The 15,946-nt window shown below is 43.7% G+C and overlaps 1 protein-coding gene across 2 annotated transcripts in view; it reads left to right on the forward strand.

The window, feature by feature from the left end:
* The window catches only part of PLD1 (phospholipase D1), a 198,148-nt gene that overhangs the window by 8,232 nt on the left and 173,970 nt on the right, over window positions 1–15,946 (forward strand). The window contains exon 2 of one of the 2 annotated variants that reach the window (XM_032341336.1): window positions 7,965–8,119. The exons of the other annotated variant lie outside the window; for it this stretch is intronic. Coding sequence (XP_032197227.1) covers window positions 8,115–8,119 — 5 coding nt within the window. The 5' untranslated portion in view covers window positions 7,965–8,114. The remainder of the gene's footprint in view (window positions 1–7,964; window positions 8,120–15,946) is intronic. 2 annotated transcript variants of the gene reach the window in all.

Genomic DNA, 15,946 nt, shown 5'->3' on the forward strand with positions numbered 1-15,946 from the left:
ATGTCACCTTTCATTTTTGGAGAGCTTATGAGGAGTCGATTCAGCTGCACCTATCTGTCCTAGGGGTGAATTACCTGTGACAGAAGGAATCAATTCAGCATGAAATTAATGGAAAGTAAACCCGATCAATTTCGGGAAGCCCCTGTTCCCCCTCTTCTTTTGAGTGCTAGGAGGGACAGTTTAGGGAGGGTGATGGGAACTGGGGCGTATGCATCACTCCGTAAGACACCAGGTTAACAGATATGCATGTTGGCGAGGTTTGCCCTGTCCAATCCCACCGGAAGACACTGAACAGGCTTGACTAATGGCGAGGTAATTTTTGCAACTCCATTGCCAAGAAGGCTAATTGGGTTGACAGTGAAAGCTGTCACCCTGTGTTTGCGGTGGTTCCTGCTCATTCTGGGGTTGGAGAGTTTATGAAGCGGAGTCCTTCAATGCCCACCAAGTGCTAAGCAAGTGCACGTGCATGTAAGTGTGTTCTGCTGGCCTGGGGCTTGTGGTCTAAATTGATCAGTCCGCTGAAGGCAGGACTGTGTCGTGCAGCTAGGGCCTGCCCCACCACCTGGAATGGGCTGGGATTTGTAACGATCCCATGTCCCAGTTTTTCAAGGTAGTGGTTTTCAAACTGCTCCATGTTTCAGGGGCAGTTGGAACTGGGGTGGGGTCGGGATGCCGAGAGCAGAGTTCTGGGGCTTCTCTAAACTCCACGTACACCAAAGGCATCTCATTAAAATCCCGTAATTGAGTATATTTGCCTTTTAAAAAATATTTTTATCTTTTTTTTAAGATTTTCTGCTTATTTATTTATTTGAGAAAGAGCTTGAAGGAGAGAGAGAACATGAGTTGGGGAAGGAGCAAAGGGAGAAGCAGGCTCCCCCCAGGCAGGGAGCTTGGACCTGGTGCTCTTTCCAATACCCTGGGATCATAACCTGAGCCAACGGTAGATGCCCAATGGACTGACACCCCAGGGACCCCAATAAACTTTTTAGATTTACAGAAAAGTTGCAAAGATAGTGTACATGGGTAAGCTCTCATTTCCTCTGTTATTAACATCTTACTCTGGTAGGGTACATTTGTTAGAATTAATGAACCAATATTAACGCATTATTAACTAAAGTCCATACTTTAGTCAGATTTCCTTGGCTTTTCCCTAGTATCCTTTTTCTGTTCCAGTAGCCCATCCAGAATACAATGCTACATTTAGTAGTCCTCTCTGCTTGGGCTTCTCTTGCCTGTGATTGTTTCTTAGACTTTCCCATGTTTTCGATGACCTTGACTGTTTAAAGGGGTACTAGTATTTTGTTGAATGTCCCTCAGTCATAATTTTTAATGATTTTTTTCTCCTGATTAAACTGGGATTATGGGTTTTGAGAGGAAAACCACAGCAGTAAAATCCCATTCTCATCGCATTGTATTAAGGGCACGCATCATCAGCATGATATATTATTGTCGATGGTAATTTTGATCACTTGGCGGAGGGAGTGCCAGGGTTCTCTATCGCCAAGTTATTTATTTGCCTCTTTTCAATACTGTACCCTTTGGAAAGATGTCACATACTTTTTTTTTTTTTTAAAGATTTTATTTATTTATTAGACAGAGATCACAAGTAGGCAGAGAGGCAGCCAGAGAGAGAGGAAGGGAAGCAGGCTCCCCGCCGAGCAGAGAGCCTGATATGGGGTTCAATCCCAGGACCCTGAGATCATGACCTGAGCTGAAGGCAGAGGCTTTAACCCACTGAGCCACCCAGGCGCCCCCTCACATATGTTGTGATGAGCAGTTATGCTCTACCTCCTAGAGAGGGTAGTAGCTCTATGAATTATTTAGATTGAGTCTGCATGGAAGATTTATCTTTCCATCCCTATTTATTTATTTATTTAGTTATTCCATTACTTATTTATATGGACACATGGATATTTATCTTCTACTTTGGATTATATAATCCAATACTGTGTTTTTTACTTATATTGGGCTTTTTAGGAATTTTATTCAAACAAATAATCTTCCTGTTATTTAAAAAATGTTAGAAAACTTTTTTTTTTTTTTAATCTTCACCTCTTTGTTTGCCCTTTAAATATCCTATTTCTGCATTTATTTATTTGGAACACTAAAGAAGAAATTATCACTTAGATTTTTCTTTATTTTTGTAATAATAAAGTTAAAATAGAAGTATTTCAGCTGATAGTTCTGTTGATAGTCTTTTTTTATCAAAAATAAATTTCTCGGGGTGCCTGAGTGGCTTAGTGGGTTAAAAAGTCTCTGCCTTTGGCTTCGGTCATGATTTCAGGGTCCTGGGACCGAGCCCTGCATTGGGCTCCCTGCTCGGCAGGGAGCCTGCTTCCCCCCTCTCTCTGCCTGCCTCTCTGCCTATTTGTGATTTCTCTATCAAATAAATAAATAAAATCTTTAAAAAATACCTTAAAATAGAAGTATTTCAGTAGTTTTTTTGAGGAGCAGAGGTCAAAATGTGTCTTTTCCCCTATTGTAGACTGAGTTTGCACTCAGTATTTTAAGTTATTGCTGAGATTCACTCTAGGGAGATTTGTAGTCATCTGTCTTTTAAAGATTTTATTTATTTATTTATTTAGAGAGTATAAATGGGTGGAGGGGCAGAGGTAGAGGGAGAGAGAGAATCTCCAGTAGACTCCCTGCAGAACGCAGAGCCTGAACCAGGGCTGGAACTCGGGACTCTGAGATCATGACCTAAGCTGAAACCAAGAGTCAGATGTTTAACCCACTGAGCCACCCAAGAGTCCCTGTAGGCATCTGTCTTTTAAAAACTCCTTAGGAAGTTGAATAACTCTTAAGAATAATTTTTGATCTTCCTATCTTTTTTTCTTTAGATTTTCCTTAAGTGGAAACTTTGAAAATGCTGCTCAGCATAGTGTCTTACTGCTGAGAGAATGGTAGACCTGTTACAGAAGCCCCCATGCCAGTCTTCTATGCTTTCTGTTTTAAGACAAATCTCCAGTGTGCCATATTTTTCTCTATTATAAAGTTAAAGAGACTGTATGTAAACTTGTATCTCACCTTTTTAAAAATCATCTAAAAGTCTAACGTGTCCTCGCCTGTCTTTTGACCTGGCTTAAAATAAAGGAAAAGCATCCAAAAATATTTCATTCCCTTTACATCTTTTAGTGTTCTAGATTTTCTTCTGTATTTTATTAGTTAATTTTTTTCTAAAATTCAGTGCTTTTAGGCGTTCTTTTTTCTGTCCCAGTTCACACACACAGAAATACTTTAGAGAGTGGTTTTAGTCGCAGCAAGTTCTCCTTTTTAAAAATTAAAGTTGTGGGCTATTATATGCGGAGACCAGACAACCTGGCTATTTGAGCCAGAGAGATGTTTCTGAGTCCCCTATTGGTTAATGGCTTAGTGTGCAGTGGGCTACCCATGCAGCCCTATGCTCTGATGTCCCCACTGAGGACTCAGTCCTGCTACAGAGCCTGTGAGGCCCGTTCCAGCAGGGCCGACCCCGTAAGTGGCCAAATGAACTTGGGCCTGTAAATCAGTTGCCAGTAGGATACAGAGCTGGACCTTGACATCTGGCTAGACAGGCACGAGGGGTTTACTTTTGCAGTCCAATAAAGAATAACGGTATTAATTTAGAGCATGTTGAGAAGTCATTATTGTATTGCATGAGAATTAAGCACAGGTTAAGTATAAAGGATAAGCACCTCACTTAATTGCCTGTAATTAGAATGATTTTAACACAACCAGATCAGACATTTAATTCTCATTCTTTCTTACCAAACCGGTGCCTGTATTAATACTATCTTTTGATTCCACCCAGAATTTTTTTTCTTAATTTAGTTTGTTTATTCACTAAATCATAGTCCTTTAATCTGATGACTTCTATACAGCAAATGTTACCTTCCACTGTGATTTCTTAGGGCCAAGGACCTAGAGAGGCTATGACATCTGTCTATAACTATAGTCAGGGATGCCTGGGTGGTTCAGTGGGTTATTAAGCCTCTGCCTTTTGCTCAGGTCATGATCCCAGGGTCCTGGGATCGAGTCCCTCATTGGGCTCTCTGCTCAGCAGGGAGCCTGCTTCCTCCCTCCCTCTGCCTGCTGCTCTGCCTACTTGTGACTCTTTGTCAAATAAATAAATAAAATCTTTTTAAAAAATGACCATATATTCAACGAGTAGGAATGACCAGAAATGAATATAATTTTTTTTCTTTGTCATAGCACATAAGCCAAGTTGGGTCTGGGCAGGTAAGGAAAGGGATTGCTTCAGGTAAGGCCTGGCTTCTTTATTTATTTTATTTATTTTTATTTTTAAAAGATTTTATTTATTTATTTGACAGAGAGAGAGAGATCACAAGTAGCAGAGAGGCAGGCGGAGGGAGAAGCAGGCTCCCTGTTGAGCAGAAAGCTTGATGTAGGACTCCAGCAGCCCCAGGGCAGAGAGGATGGTTACTTCCCCCCCACCCCCCCCCACCACCCCAACCTCACCTGAAGGTCTTCAGGCCCTGAATTAGCCTCTGGGCTCTCCAGCCACCCTGGAGCCTCTTCTCCTCAGAGGGTAGGTGGGCTTGGAAGACATTGTTTCCCAAAACAAGGGCTTGGTTTTCTTCAAAATGTAGATGCATTGCTTAAGGTTGCAAAAATGAGTTTAGAATTACATTAGTGGAGGATGTTTAAGTGATGGTCATTTACTGAGCTCAGTCTCATCCTTCAGTTTTGCAATGCCTCCCACAACATTGAACTGGTCCCCTTTGATCTTACCAAGCCCACTTTCCCACTGCAGCTGATGAAACAACAGAAGGACAGTCTTAGCCCTGCCTGGGTGAGTGTTACCTAGACCCAGTAGCCTGAGCACTTTTCCCTTCCCTTTAAAGTTTCTTTAGGTTTCACGATTTAAGGGATCAGTGATTCTTCCATTTATCTATCATTTTACTAAGGAGTCATGAAAAACGGAAAATGAATTTTCCCAGGCGACGGTTCACATGACAGCCATCACAAAATGTAAGGAAGAACGCGCTTGAGGAGTAGTAAGCCTTTGAAGATTCTAAAGACTTGGAAAAAAAGAATAAACTCTCAAGAAATTCAGCCAACTTAAGTCAATTTTAAATAGGAGGCCCAAATAAATAAGTGAGAAATTTAGATACTTATTCACATTGGTACACGCCAGCTTTTTCCACATTATTAAGATATTTGCAGAAGTTTTGGTCAAAAGCTGCTAACTTATAAGTAGGCATTTATAGCTACAATATGGTATGTTTTTTAAAAGGCAATCTCCTGGGTCCACCTCTAAATCCATTCTGTGAGCGTAATATACTTTTTCATAGTTTTTTAGAGACTTCGAGGCACACAAGTTCAGCGGCTGGTTATTCTTCAGTTCTTGCAGGATCTCCCTTTACACAAGAACGACATCTCTAAGTAAGCCTCCTGGACCAGCTCCACTAACCCCTCCTTTTGAAGTTAGGGACTGAAAATGACCTGATTTGTTAATTGCACAATTTGTCATTCTTAAGCAATTTAAGTGCATTTCCTACAACACATGGACACTTACACATGAACTTCAGTGGCCTACAGTCACCATTAGAGACTGATCGTGCTGGAAAGAACTCTGGTCTGATACTCATGGTAACCTGAGTTTTGGTTTTGTCTCAAGTGACTTAGTGTGGCCCTGGGCAGTTTATTTCCGGAAATTCCACTAGTGCTCTTTTGTCTGTTGCAGGCCCTGCCTCTGAAACTGGTGTGAATTAACCTAGTCCTAGCCACTATCCTCGGGGGATTTACAGTCTCAGTCAGTGGTTCTCACACTCCACTGCGCAAGAGAATCCCCTGGAGGGCTCATCAGAGCTGAGTGCTGGGCCTCACCCTAGAGTTTCTGATTCAGTAGTTCTGGGCTGGGTGGGAGATTTGCATTTCTAACAAGTTCCCAGATGATGCTGATGCAGCTGGTGTGGGGACATGATTTGAGAAGCACTGATCTAATGGTTTAGCTGACACATCAGGAACCACAATTCAAAGATTAAATGCTGTGAAGTAAGTATAAGTCATGCACAGTGGGAAACAGGGTGTGGGGAAGTGGGTCAAAAGATGAATGAACAGCTGGAGATCTAGGAAACCCTAATGGAAGAGGGAGCAGTCCAGCAGGATCTTGGCAAGCGGATAAAGCCTTGACAGGTAGGGCATTTTGGGGAATGGTACCATCCCATCTTTGGATGGGAGAGGGAGTGCAGGATGAGTGTGGGAGCAGGGGGTAGTCTAGCCTAGGTGGACTGAGTGTTGGTGTGGGGGAAGGAACAACCAGAAACAGATGGGGCTGAGAATGAGAGAGCTCGGCAATTAAACCAAACATGTTTTTGGTTTTTAGGATTTTTTTTGTCAGCAAAGGATCAGCATGATCAGAGCCATGCTTAGGAAGTCCAGCACTGTGATGAATGGCTTGGGGAGAGACCGTGATTTCAGGAATTACTGGGGCAGCCCAGTCTCCATGCAGGGACCTGACTGAAGAGGAGCTTGAAGGTGGGAGGGATACAGTTACGGGATGGATCTGCCCAAAAGCCACAGATGTGGGAGTTGATTGACTCCTGGGGATGAGGGAGATGAAAAGGTCAAGAGAGATTAAGGATTCAAGTTTGAGTTGTTGGGGAAGAATGGGAGTGGCTGGATCCCTGGGGGAAATAAATTGGAGAAGAAAATGAACCCGTGGAACCTTGGTTTCTTTAGGAGGGCAGTGGACCAGATGCTTTTCAAGGTCTCTTTTTGTTTGATTGTAACCAGTGTTTTGGTTGCTGGTTGTCTGAAACACTGCAGCATATGTTTGTATAAGAAGCAAATGGCCTGTATGTAACAGGCACTAATGTATTTGTTCATTGTTTCATCCTGGATGATTATTGGCTTTAAAATACTTACATCTGTAAATAGCTTTCTTTTTGAACTTCTAGTTTTCTAAGTATGTTGACTTGTTCTTACTCCTATTGTATATCCTATGCCTGTGGACATCTTCTGCATGTGTTTCTTTATATATGTTTTGAATAACTAGAGTATAGATATTTTAAATCTTTTTGGCTCGCTCTCCCATTATAACAATCACGGCATAGACTGATATATTTCCTCACAGTCCTCTCTTTCATCCACTGGGTTATAAACTTCTTTGGAGTAAAGGACATATCTTACTCATTTTTGTCTCCTCTCTGCACTCATCATGAGTGATTGTATAATGTTTCCAGCAAATGCTGGGGAACTGGATTGAACCACTGAGTAAAAGTCAATTACTATCTGTTTCTTTAGTGGAAGACAAAATGCCTCAGGCAATAAAAAGTGTTAGTTTAGAGGGAAATGGGCATCCATGTATTTTGAGAGGTTGAAAGTGGAAACGAATAATTCAGTAGGCTTTCAGGATTAGAACATAGATATTCATGGACACTTTAGGAACTAGAAACAGAAGCTCATAAAAACCAGGAGAGCTTTCAGTTCTGTCTTAAATTAGCCATTAAGCCTCTTGGGCCAGACTTTTGTACTCTGGGCCTTAATTTCCTCATTTGTAAGGTTGTGGTTGTAGTAAATTACAGAATTTTCTACCTCTCTGCACACCCCAGAATTATTAGCAGGGAGCAGGGATGAGCAAAGCCACGCCACAGGGATGGGAAAGAGTTTGCGTATTCTCTTGTGACCAGGGTATGACACGCTAGCTAGAGGCCCAGTTTCCAAAGGTCATTACTGCTCAGATAAGGAGTGTGGACTCTATCCTATGGGAAAGTCTCGTGTGAGGTGGTTTACTAGGGAATGCTATCTGGGAGCTGGAGTGAAGGCCCAGTAAGAGTCCCACTGGGAAGCAGGCGTGATTGAGTTGGCCATTAACAAGCAACTGGTTTGCTTGATTCCAGGGGATCTGAAGAGAAGTCTTATGAAATGTCTCTCAGCACAGCTCACCTGGGGTGGGTGAAGGGAGAAGCTTTTATCTGTTTCTCATCTCCCACTGATTGGAGGCAGCTCTGCTTTTTCAGATTGGGCATACCTGACTGCCAGGTGGGTCCCCAGGGGCACCTCAAGAAGCAGTGTGGGGCAGCGTGGGCTGGAGAGGCCCTGTCAGGCTGTCCATATATGATGCTGGTCAGATTCTTCACAGGAATGGCTGCCATCGCAATGGCGGGAGTATGAGGTGAGTCTGAGAGGATTTGAAGCAGAGCATAGAAAGAGGTGGACATAGAGAGCTATGGAAGGATTTGAAACAAAGGAACTGCCTTTATGCAGATTTATGTGGTAAATGTTTAACAACCAACTTTCCAGAAAAATAAATGTGTATCTGTACATATACGTGTCGGTCATATATTTTCCTGATGTAAAGGATGTGTAGCGCACAATTTATAAATAAATAATAAAACATACGATTTTCTTTATTGTAAAGGCCATATAGCTCCTTGATTCTTTTTTTTTTTTTTTAGAGATTTTTATTTATTTATTTGACAGAGAGAGATCACAAGCAGGCAGAGAGAGAGAGAAGGAAGCAGGCTCCCTGCTGAGCAGAGAGCCCGATGCGGGGCTCGATCCCAGGACCCTGAGATCATGACCCGAGCTGAAGGCAGCGTGGCTTAACCCACTGAGCCACCCAGGCACCCCTAGCTCCTTGATTCTGACAGGTTTCTCTTGGTTTTTGCTGAACTCTTGTGTTTATAGCCAACCTGTGGTTACAACTAATGAAAAAGGGTAGTTGATGTTTTCTTGTTAGAGCATGGAGTAAGATCAAAGTGAAATGATGAAGGCGTGTCCCAGAACTTCATTTGTTCATGAAGCATCTTCGTAAACTGGATGGTATTAGAAGAATTATTTCCTCAACTTTTCATTTTATTCACAAAATACCTACCATATATTTTATGAACATTTTCTCCATCATTTTAAGCCCAGAGGATCAACAAAACAAAAATCAGACTATAACTTATAGGGGTTGTCAATTTCTAGGTGAAACCACTCCCATTACAGTCAACTTCAGGTTATAGGGAATAGACACCTAGTAGCACATTTCACAGTATAAAATGGACCTAAACAACCTCAAGGACGTAGACATTAGTAAAAATGTATTAAAGTGGTAAAAAAGTGATGAATTTTGAATACTTATTATCTGTGGATTTAATAAGATTTATTTACTGTAAGTTTTTTGTATGTAATTTAAGATTTCATAATTGCTATGTTTAACAGCTGAGTCATAAAATTTTTGAAAACTTACTGATCAGTTCTAAGGAGCCGGGAGGAGCCAGCCTGGACACTATGGGAATTACAGTTGTAGAAGATCACCTTGGTTGCCATCTGTAGAAATATTTTGAAAGAGGGTGTGGGGAAAAAAAGTTTATCTGAGTTATAGTAGGGGTGAAAGTTAGAAGACAGACTTGGAGAATGCCTTCAGACTCTGTCAACATGAGGATTCAAATGAAGTCAGGTTAATAGAGGTAACAGAATTTATTGGTCTGCATTCAAATGTGGCTATGTAGGACTTTTACTGAAAGTCTCCTCCAGGTGCTCCTGGAGTCTGAGAGACCTCTTACCTGGGCTGTGGAGCCCTTGGCAGTCTTCTGCTTTATCTTCTTGGTTGATGACCATGGGTTAAAAGGGATTTAAGGACGAGGCCTGCCCCCGCCATAGCTATGGGATCCCATAGGATGGGATCCATGCCAAAGATGGACCTGCTGGCCTTATTTTCCTAAGTTTGCAAATCTGAGGGAGGAGGCACTAGAAAGATATGGGAACCTGGTGTGTACCTCAGACACCTTGCATGCATTTGTGTCCAGGAGCCTGACATTGTCGGGCTGTTCTTCCGTGACTCACAGAGGCTAGGGGGCAGACAGCTTTCTCCATGCCTTCCCAAAGCTGCTGACTGCCAGTCTCCATTGTTGTGGAGCTGGGCCCTGAAACAGCCCCTTTGCCCTCTCCCAGGCCCCTAGAAGTCACAGAGGTCTCTCTGTCTGAAGGCCCTCTTCCCTCTTTGCAGATTAGCTGGTGGAGATGAATGGCTGAAGGCCACAGGCCCCCCGATCCATCTGCACTCCCAGAGTAGGTGAATTTCATTTGTGGGTCCTCCAGCCTCCACTACTCTGAGTAGAAAAATAAGGGCAGGCATGGCCCCTGGGTGCATGGTGGAGCCAGGAACTGAGATATGGAATATGGCGGAGGGTGGGGTAGGGCTGTGGCATGTATGTGGCGGGACTTTGGGAAAGGGAGGGAGGATGGAATCCAGAGGCAAGGCAGATTTTGATCATGTTCAGTTTTGAACTAGATAAAATAGATGCCTGTGGAACAATAGTTGAGTGGGTTGGAGGCATTTGGGAGAAAGAGAGGAGAGCAATGGTGGTATTGCGAGTCAGAAAGTTGGTGAGGCCGGGTCTGGGGCGCTCCTCCCATGAGGAGGTGGGATGAGAGACGTTGACAGGTAGAGCTCAGAATCCCAGGGAGCACCAGTATTCAGGAATGGGGTCAGCGGTCCGGGGTCCAAGAACCGGGCAGGGAGGAGTGTCCAGGGAACTCTGACAGAAGGAAATGGCACAAAGGAGCTGAGGCGCATGCTGGGAACAGTTTGGCCCATTGTGTTCACGCGCACAGTTTCCCAAGTGTATCTCTTCAGAGTTACGATTATGCTCACTGGCCCCCTTCCTCCCTCTAAGAAAAAGAGTCAGAGACTCTGCAGTTATCATAAATGACCCAGGGTCAGGAAGACATATGACACTTTTGCACCAGGTCGATACTTTGATCTGGCCTTTTAGAGTCCGTTCGAGGAGTAAACAAACTTACTTTAAGCTAAAGGGAAAGGTCAACTTTTTCCTGTTCGATGTTTCTTACTGTTTTCTATATTAATCACTTCATTTTCCCCTTGGTCACAGGCCTGGTATTTTTTTTCTCTCATAGTTGTCAGCGACCTTGTGTGTCAGGCAATTTCTTCTTCATGATAGATTGACCCAGGGGAGCTTGAGCAGGCAAGGTTACCACCAAAAGTGTGTGGCACCCTTGGTGGTTCTGTTCTTGAGCATCCAGAAAGCCCGGTGTGACTGAACTGAATTATAGGCTTTGAGGTGACTGTGCAGTGTGCATTCAGCAAAAAATCTACCCAGACGTGTTCAGGGGTTGTTGGTTAGGGTGAAATTAGATGACTCCACCATGAAAAGACAGCCTATCTAAAGGGATAGCAGAGTGAATTTTCTACATCACATATCTGTCGAATGAGTGGATTTGGATGCGACCACAGGCTTGCCATGTGAAATTCTACTCCATGGGAATCCAAGTTAGTGGCTTTGGGAAGACATTTATTGCAGACTGCGAAAATGTTCTCATATTCTTTTGCCCAAGCGTAGACGCATGAAGAGATTAGGATGGACTTCTACTGTAGCTGTCTGCTCTAATCCTCTTAAACACTCAGTGTGTCCCCATGCACACAGCAGTGGGTGGGATTAAATATGGCTAGTCCTTATAATTCGTCGACATGGGTGTGTTAGTTGACTGCTATGGGAATAGGAAAACTAGAGAAAAAATTCCTTGGATGAGTTAGGTATTGTGTTTAGCTACAGGTATCAGAGACCCTCCCCCGCCCCCAATGGTGGCGTTGCTTGTCATGTAAAAAGCAGTTTGGAAGTAGGCAGTTGTGACCTGGCATGATGGTTGCAGGTCCCCCCAGCCGGTGGCTCTATCCAGCTCTTCAGTCTGCCCTCTCCAGGTTGTGGCGCTTGTCGAGGATGGCTGCTGGAGCTCCAAACCTTCCATTTACAGAGCAGGGAGAGGCTGAAGAGGGGGAAGAAAGGCCTGCTGTGTCCCAAGGACCTACACCAGATTTCTGTCACTCTTGCATGTACATCTCATCGGCCAGAGCTGAAGCACGGTGGCCTAGCTGTGGCATTGTGTTCAATTCACTCCGTCCCTAAATTGTTATAAATCTCATCTTTTGAAAAATGGACTCACCCCCGATCTTCTGTTCTCCTGGTCGTTATTGCAAGAGATTGGGAGGGGGCTCATGGAAGAGTAAAATTCTGTAGTTCTTTCTGGATGAGTCCATGCCAAGCGGTCGTCCTCCGTCTTCTCAACAGTGGTCACTCCAGTGTCATGAACCAGTCAGGGTTTACCATAGAGGCAGAGCTAGTCAGCTATATGGATTAAAGGATTTATTCCAAGGAATTCGCTGCTCAGTTGTGGGGCTTGCAAAGCATGCTTGAAATCCATAAGGATTTTGAAATTCAGGCAGTCAAGAAGAGTCTGTTGTAAGCAGACTGGATCTTCAGGAACAGGAGCTGAAGCTTGGAGTCTCTGAATTCCTGCAGGTTATAAGCCTTTTTAAAAAGAGCTCCCAGCGTGGGGTGCCTGGGTGGCTCAGTGGGTCAAGCCTGAGTCTTCAGCTCGGGTCATGATCTCGGGGTCCTGAGATTGAGTCCTGCATCTGGCTCTCTGCTGGGCGGGGAGCCTGCTTCCTCCTCTCTCTCTCTCTCTCTGCCTGCCTCTCTGCCTACTTGTGATCTCTTTCTGTCAAATAAGTAAAATCTTAAAAAAAAAAAAAAAAAGAGCTCCCAGCTCATTCCCTCAGTTTTATTCAACATCATAATCTTTCTTTTGACTAAAGTCAGCTGATGACATGCCTTAATTACGGCTACAAGATCCCTTCATAGCAGCATTATATTAGCAAATAAACTAGTATGTGATTGAATAACTGGGGAAAGGTGTGTGTATACTGCAAAAGGCCGCTGCCTCCCTTCTTTCCTCCAGCGCTTGGCGCTCAGCGCTGGAGAGACAATGTTCCTTGCCGCCAATCCGTGCTGAAAACATACGAGTAAGGTAATTCTGGGACCTGGAGTTTCGGCTAGCCAATCTGACACATCCCAGAGCCATCACATACCATGATTTGGTTGTCATCTAGAGAGAGCAGGGCTGAAAACAAATCCATGTTTTCTAATTTCCAATGTTTTGGAGGAAGGTGGACTGATCTATCATTGGTAGCTAGTCAGAGCCTCGTATTGTGCATTTTAATTATTTTTCTGCTTTGTTTTCCCTCTCTTCTGTAGATCATTAAGACTTGATGTTTTCATTAACTAAGGAAAGGGATATGAGGCTCATCAGCCATCGCGAGCTTATCAAAATGAACAGAACTTAAAATTTGTTTTTAAACTATTATGGCAAGATGTCTAATTTTTGAATTGCACAGATCATTTTTCTCATCTGCACCTTTTCGGTCTTCTGTATATAGAGATGTGAATGGCGCCTTTCATTCTTTATTTGAATTAAAAATAACTTTGTAACTAAAGGAAAAATTAGTAGCACTGCAGATTTGTTTTTCCTGATGCGACTCAGATGCTCATTAATCTTTTATTGGAAAAGTTCTCTATATTCTTTTTAAAAATAATGGCTCTATTGAGAGCTCTAATCTCTATTGAGATATGACTGACACACTATAAAGTTCACCTTTATAGTGTACAATTCAGTGATTTTTAGTATATTCACAAAGCTTTGAATTAATCACCACTAATTCCAGAACTGCTATATTTTTTTATATTAAGTATAGATGTGAATATCTTAAGACAGTGAAGAGTTTGGAAGACTTAGTTCGGTTATCTGATTTCAATTCACTTCAAAACAGAAGTTGCTGACTTGGTAAGGGCAGAGCTGCAAACGGTTGAGCTTAATTTTGTGAAAAGACTACACATAAGGACTTCATTATGGGATTTTCTACCAAATTTAAGTATATTTTTCCCTCCGATGTAATTCAGAATCAGGGCTTTCATTCATTTGTTCAACAAATATTTATCGAACTTTCCTCGGTGGCCGGCTAGTGTCCAATGAGACTTTGTTGGAAACCTTGTGGTCAGGTCGGGGGAGGGATTGGTAAGATCCCTGCTGGGCCAGGAGGCACGAAGCTGCGGGAGCTCTAAGACCCCATGTGTGGAGATCCCAGAAGTGTGAATTTGCAGGAGGGAAGGGACCACAGATCTGGAGAACACATCTGAGCATCCTATGAGAAACCCAGGTCTTCCTAGGGGTTGGTGTAAGAGCGGATAGGAGCCGAGTTACTGGGGTCTTCCAAGAAGCGGACATAGGTTCTGGGAAGTGCAGTGAGTGTTGCTGCAGTTAGTGAGCTAGGAATTGAAGGGTTTCTGCTGCCGTGCGGTTTGCATCCTCCTTCCTTCTTATTCTCTCCTTAATCACCATCTATCGGAGAGGCCTTCCCCGACTGTCTCTCGGAAAGAGAGCCCTGCCCTGCATCCCGTGCTCTGCTGTTTCTGCTGGGTTCTGTGTTAGATGTCCGTCATTGCGGCCTCCCCCCGACCCCGCTGCTGTTCCTGATGCCGGCCCTGGTAGAGCAGATGTCTTGATTCATTTGCTGCCCCTCTCCCCAGTACCATGTCTAGTACTGCGTCTGGTACATAGCGCTGATAAAGATTTGTAGCCTCATAGATGAAGGATCTAAAACAAAGTGTGGGACATAAGAACTTCCCCAAGTCCTGTCTCCTAACTTCATTATCTTTGGTGGTTATGATTTCAGCCTAGGAGTTTTGGGGGGGATATTTAAACATTTGGGCCAAAGCAAGACCTTTTGCAACGAGGCAGTCACATGACTTCACGCACACATCCTCTCTCTCTCTCTCTCTCTTGCGGCCCCGGCCCAGGAGTTTCACTACCAGAGCAAATATATACTGTGTCCTCTGCAGCTTTGGGGCTCTCTAAGATGCCCTTCCTCCCTCATCCACTTCTACATAGAAACATCGTATGCAGTTCTGGAATCTTCCCTGACCACCCATTGTCCTGCATGCTGAACCACTTCTGTCCCCTCCTTTCGTGCACAGCTGTGCTGGGGCCCAGTATATGTTTGTTGTTGGCCTGCCTAGACTGCCTCCTCCATGGGTCTGCAAGCTTTTTGAGGACTGCCTTACTCATTTTTGAATCCTCAGTGCCTAGCAGAGTGCCCAGCAGAGAGTAGGAATTCAGTAGATCCTGGAACGGAGAGAGAAAATTCAAACAACTAGTCTTATGAATGGATGCCAGCCAACCCCTGTAACGGCCACAGAGAATTTAAGCGCAGACAGATCACTGGACTTGGCAGCTGAAGTATTGAAATGGAATTCTAATGAGTGTGAGCGTCTTCAGCCGTGACTTGTTTTTGTAGACCCGGAGGACCCCAGGTCAGCGAATGTGTCAAAGCTATTTTGTCTAGGCCTCAACTGAGTTCGGTCGTCGTTTAGACAGTACTTTCCTGAGTCAGCGTTCAGGGGACATGAAAACTGTTTTAACAATCCAAAGAATGTGTAATAGAAGTTTGTCGTTCTGTTCTATTTGTTGCTGCGTTTTTTTTGTCCATTGGTTTTGGTTTTCATTTGGGGAGTTAATGAGCGACAGACTGTTAGAAAACCAGAGGCGAGCTGTGTGGTTTATTGACATGCTGACTGAATGAATTCAGCTGTGAGTGATCTGGGACTCTTGGGTATGACGGGAAAGTTCATGCCTGCCACCGCCCCGGCCAGCCTTGTCAGCCTGTGGACCCAGCCTGGTTTCTTGGCGGTGGCGGGTAAATGGATCCTCCTGCTTCTATCAGGCATCTCCTCGGTTTACAGGTCCACGTATCCTGCCTTTAGTTCTTGCAAAGAGAAAGTGCAGATGCAGTCACAACCACAGTTCTTCACGCTGATGGTCATAACAGGTTTTCTAAAAAAAAAAAAAAATCTTTTTTTCTAAATCCAAATTAATTCTTGTATTATCGGAATTTCGTTAGCTAATTAGAGAAGAGACCCTTTTCCCAAATGAGTAACCAGGCACTGTGAACTTGCTGCTTCATAGAAGGTGTTTGCCCTCAGCCCGCATCAGCCCCCCCTGTTTATCCTGGAACTGCCCTCCCCCACATACACACCACCTGGTGAACGTTAAACACCATGAACATGAATGCCATACCGCGAACATTAAAAAGGGAAAAATGTCCTTAATTTTATTTTCCAGGCATGTTGACATCAAATAAATTATACCATAAGCAAATATA

The sequence above is a fragment of the Mustela erminea genome, chromosome 1 (genome assembly GCF_009829155.1).
Source record: "Mustela erminea isolate mMusErm1 chromosome 1, mMusErm1.Pri, whole genome shotgun sequence".
Classification (NCBI taxonomy): domain Eukaryota; kingdom Metazoa; phylum Chordata; class Mammalia; order Carnivora; family Mustelidae; genus Mustela; species Mustela erminea.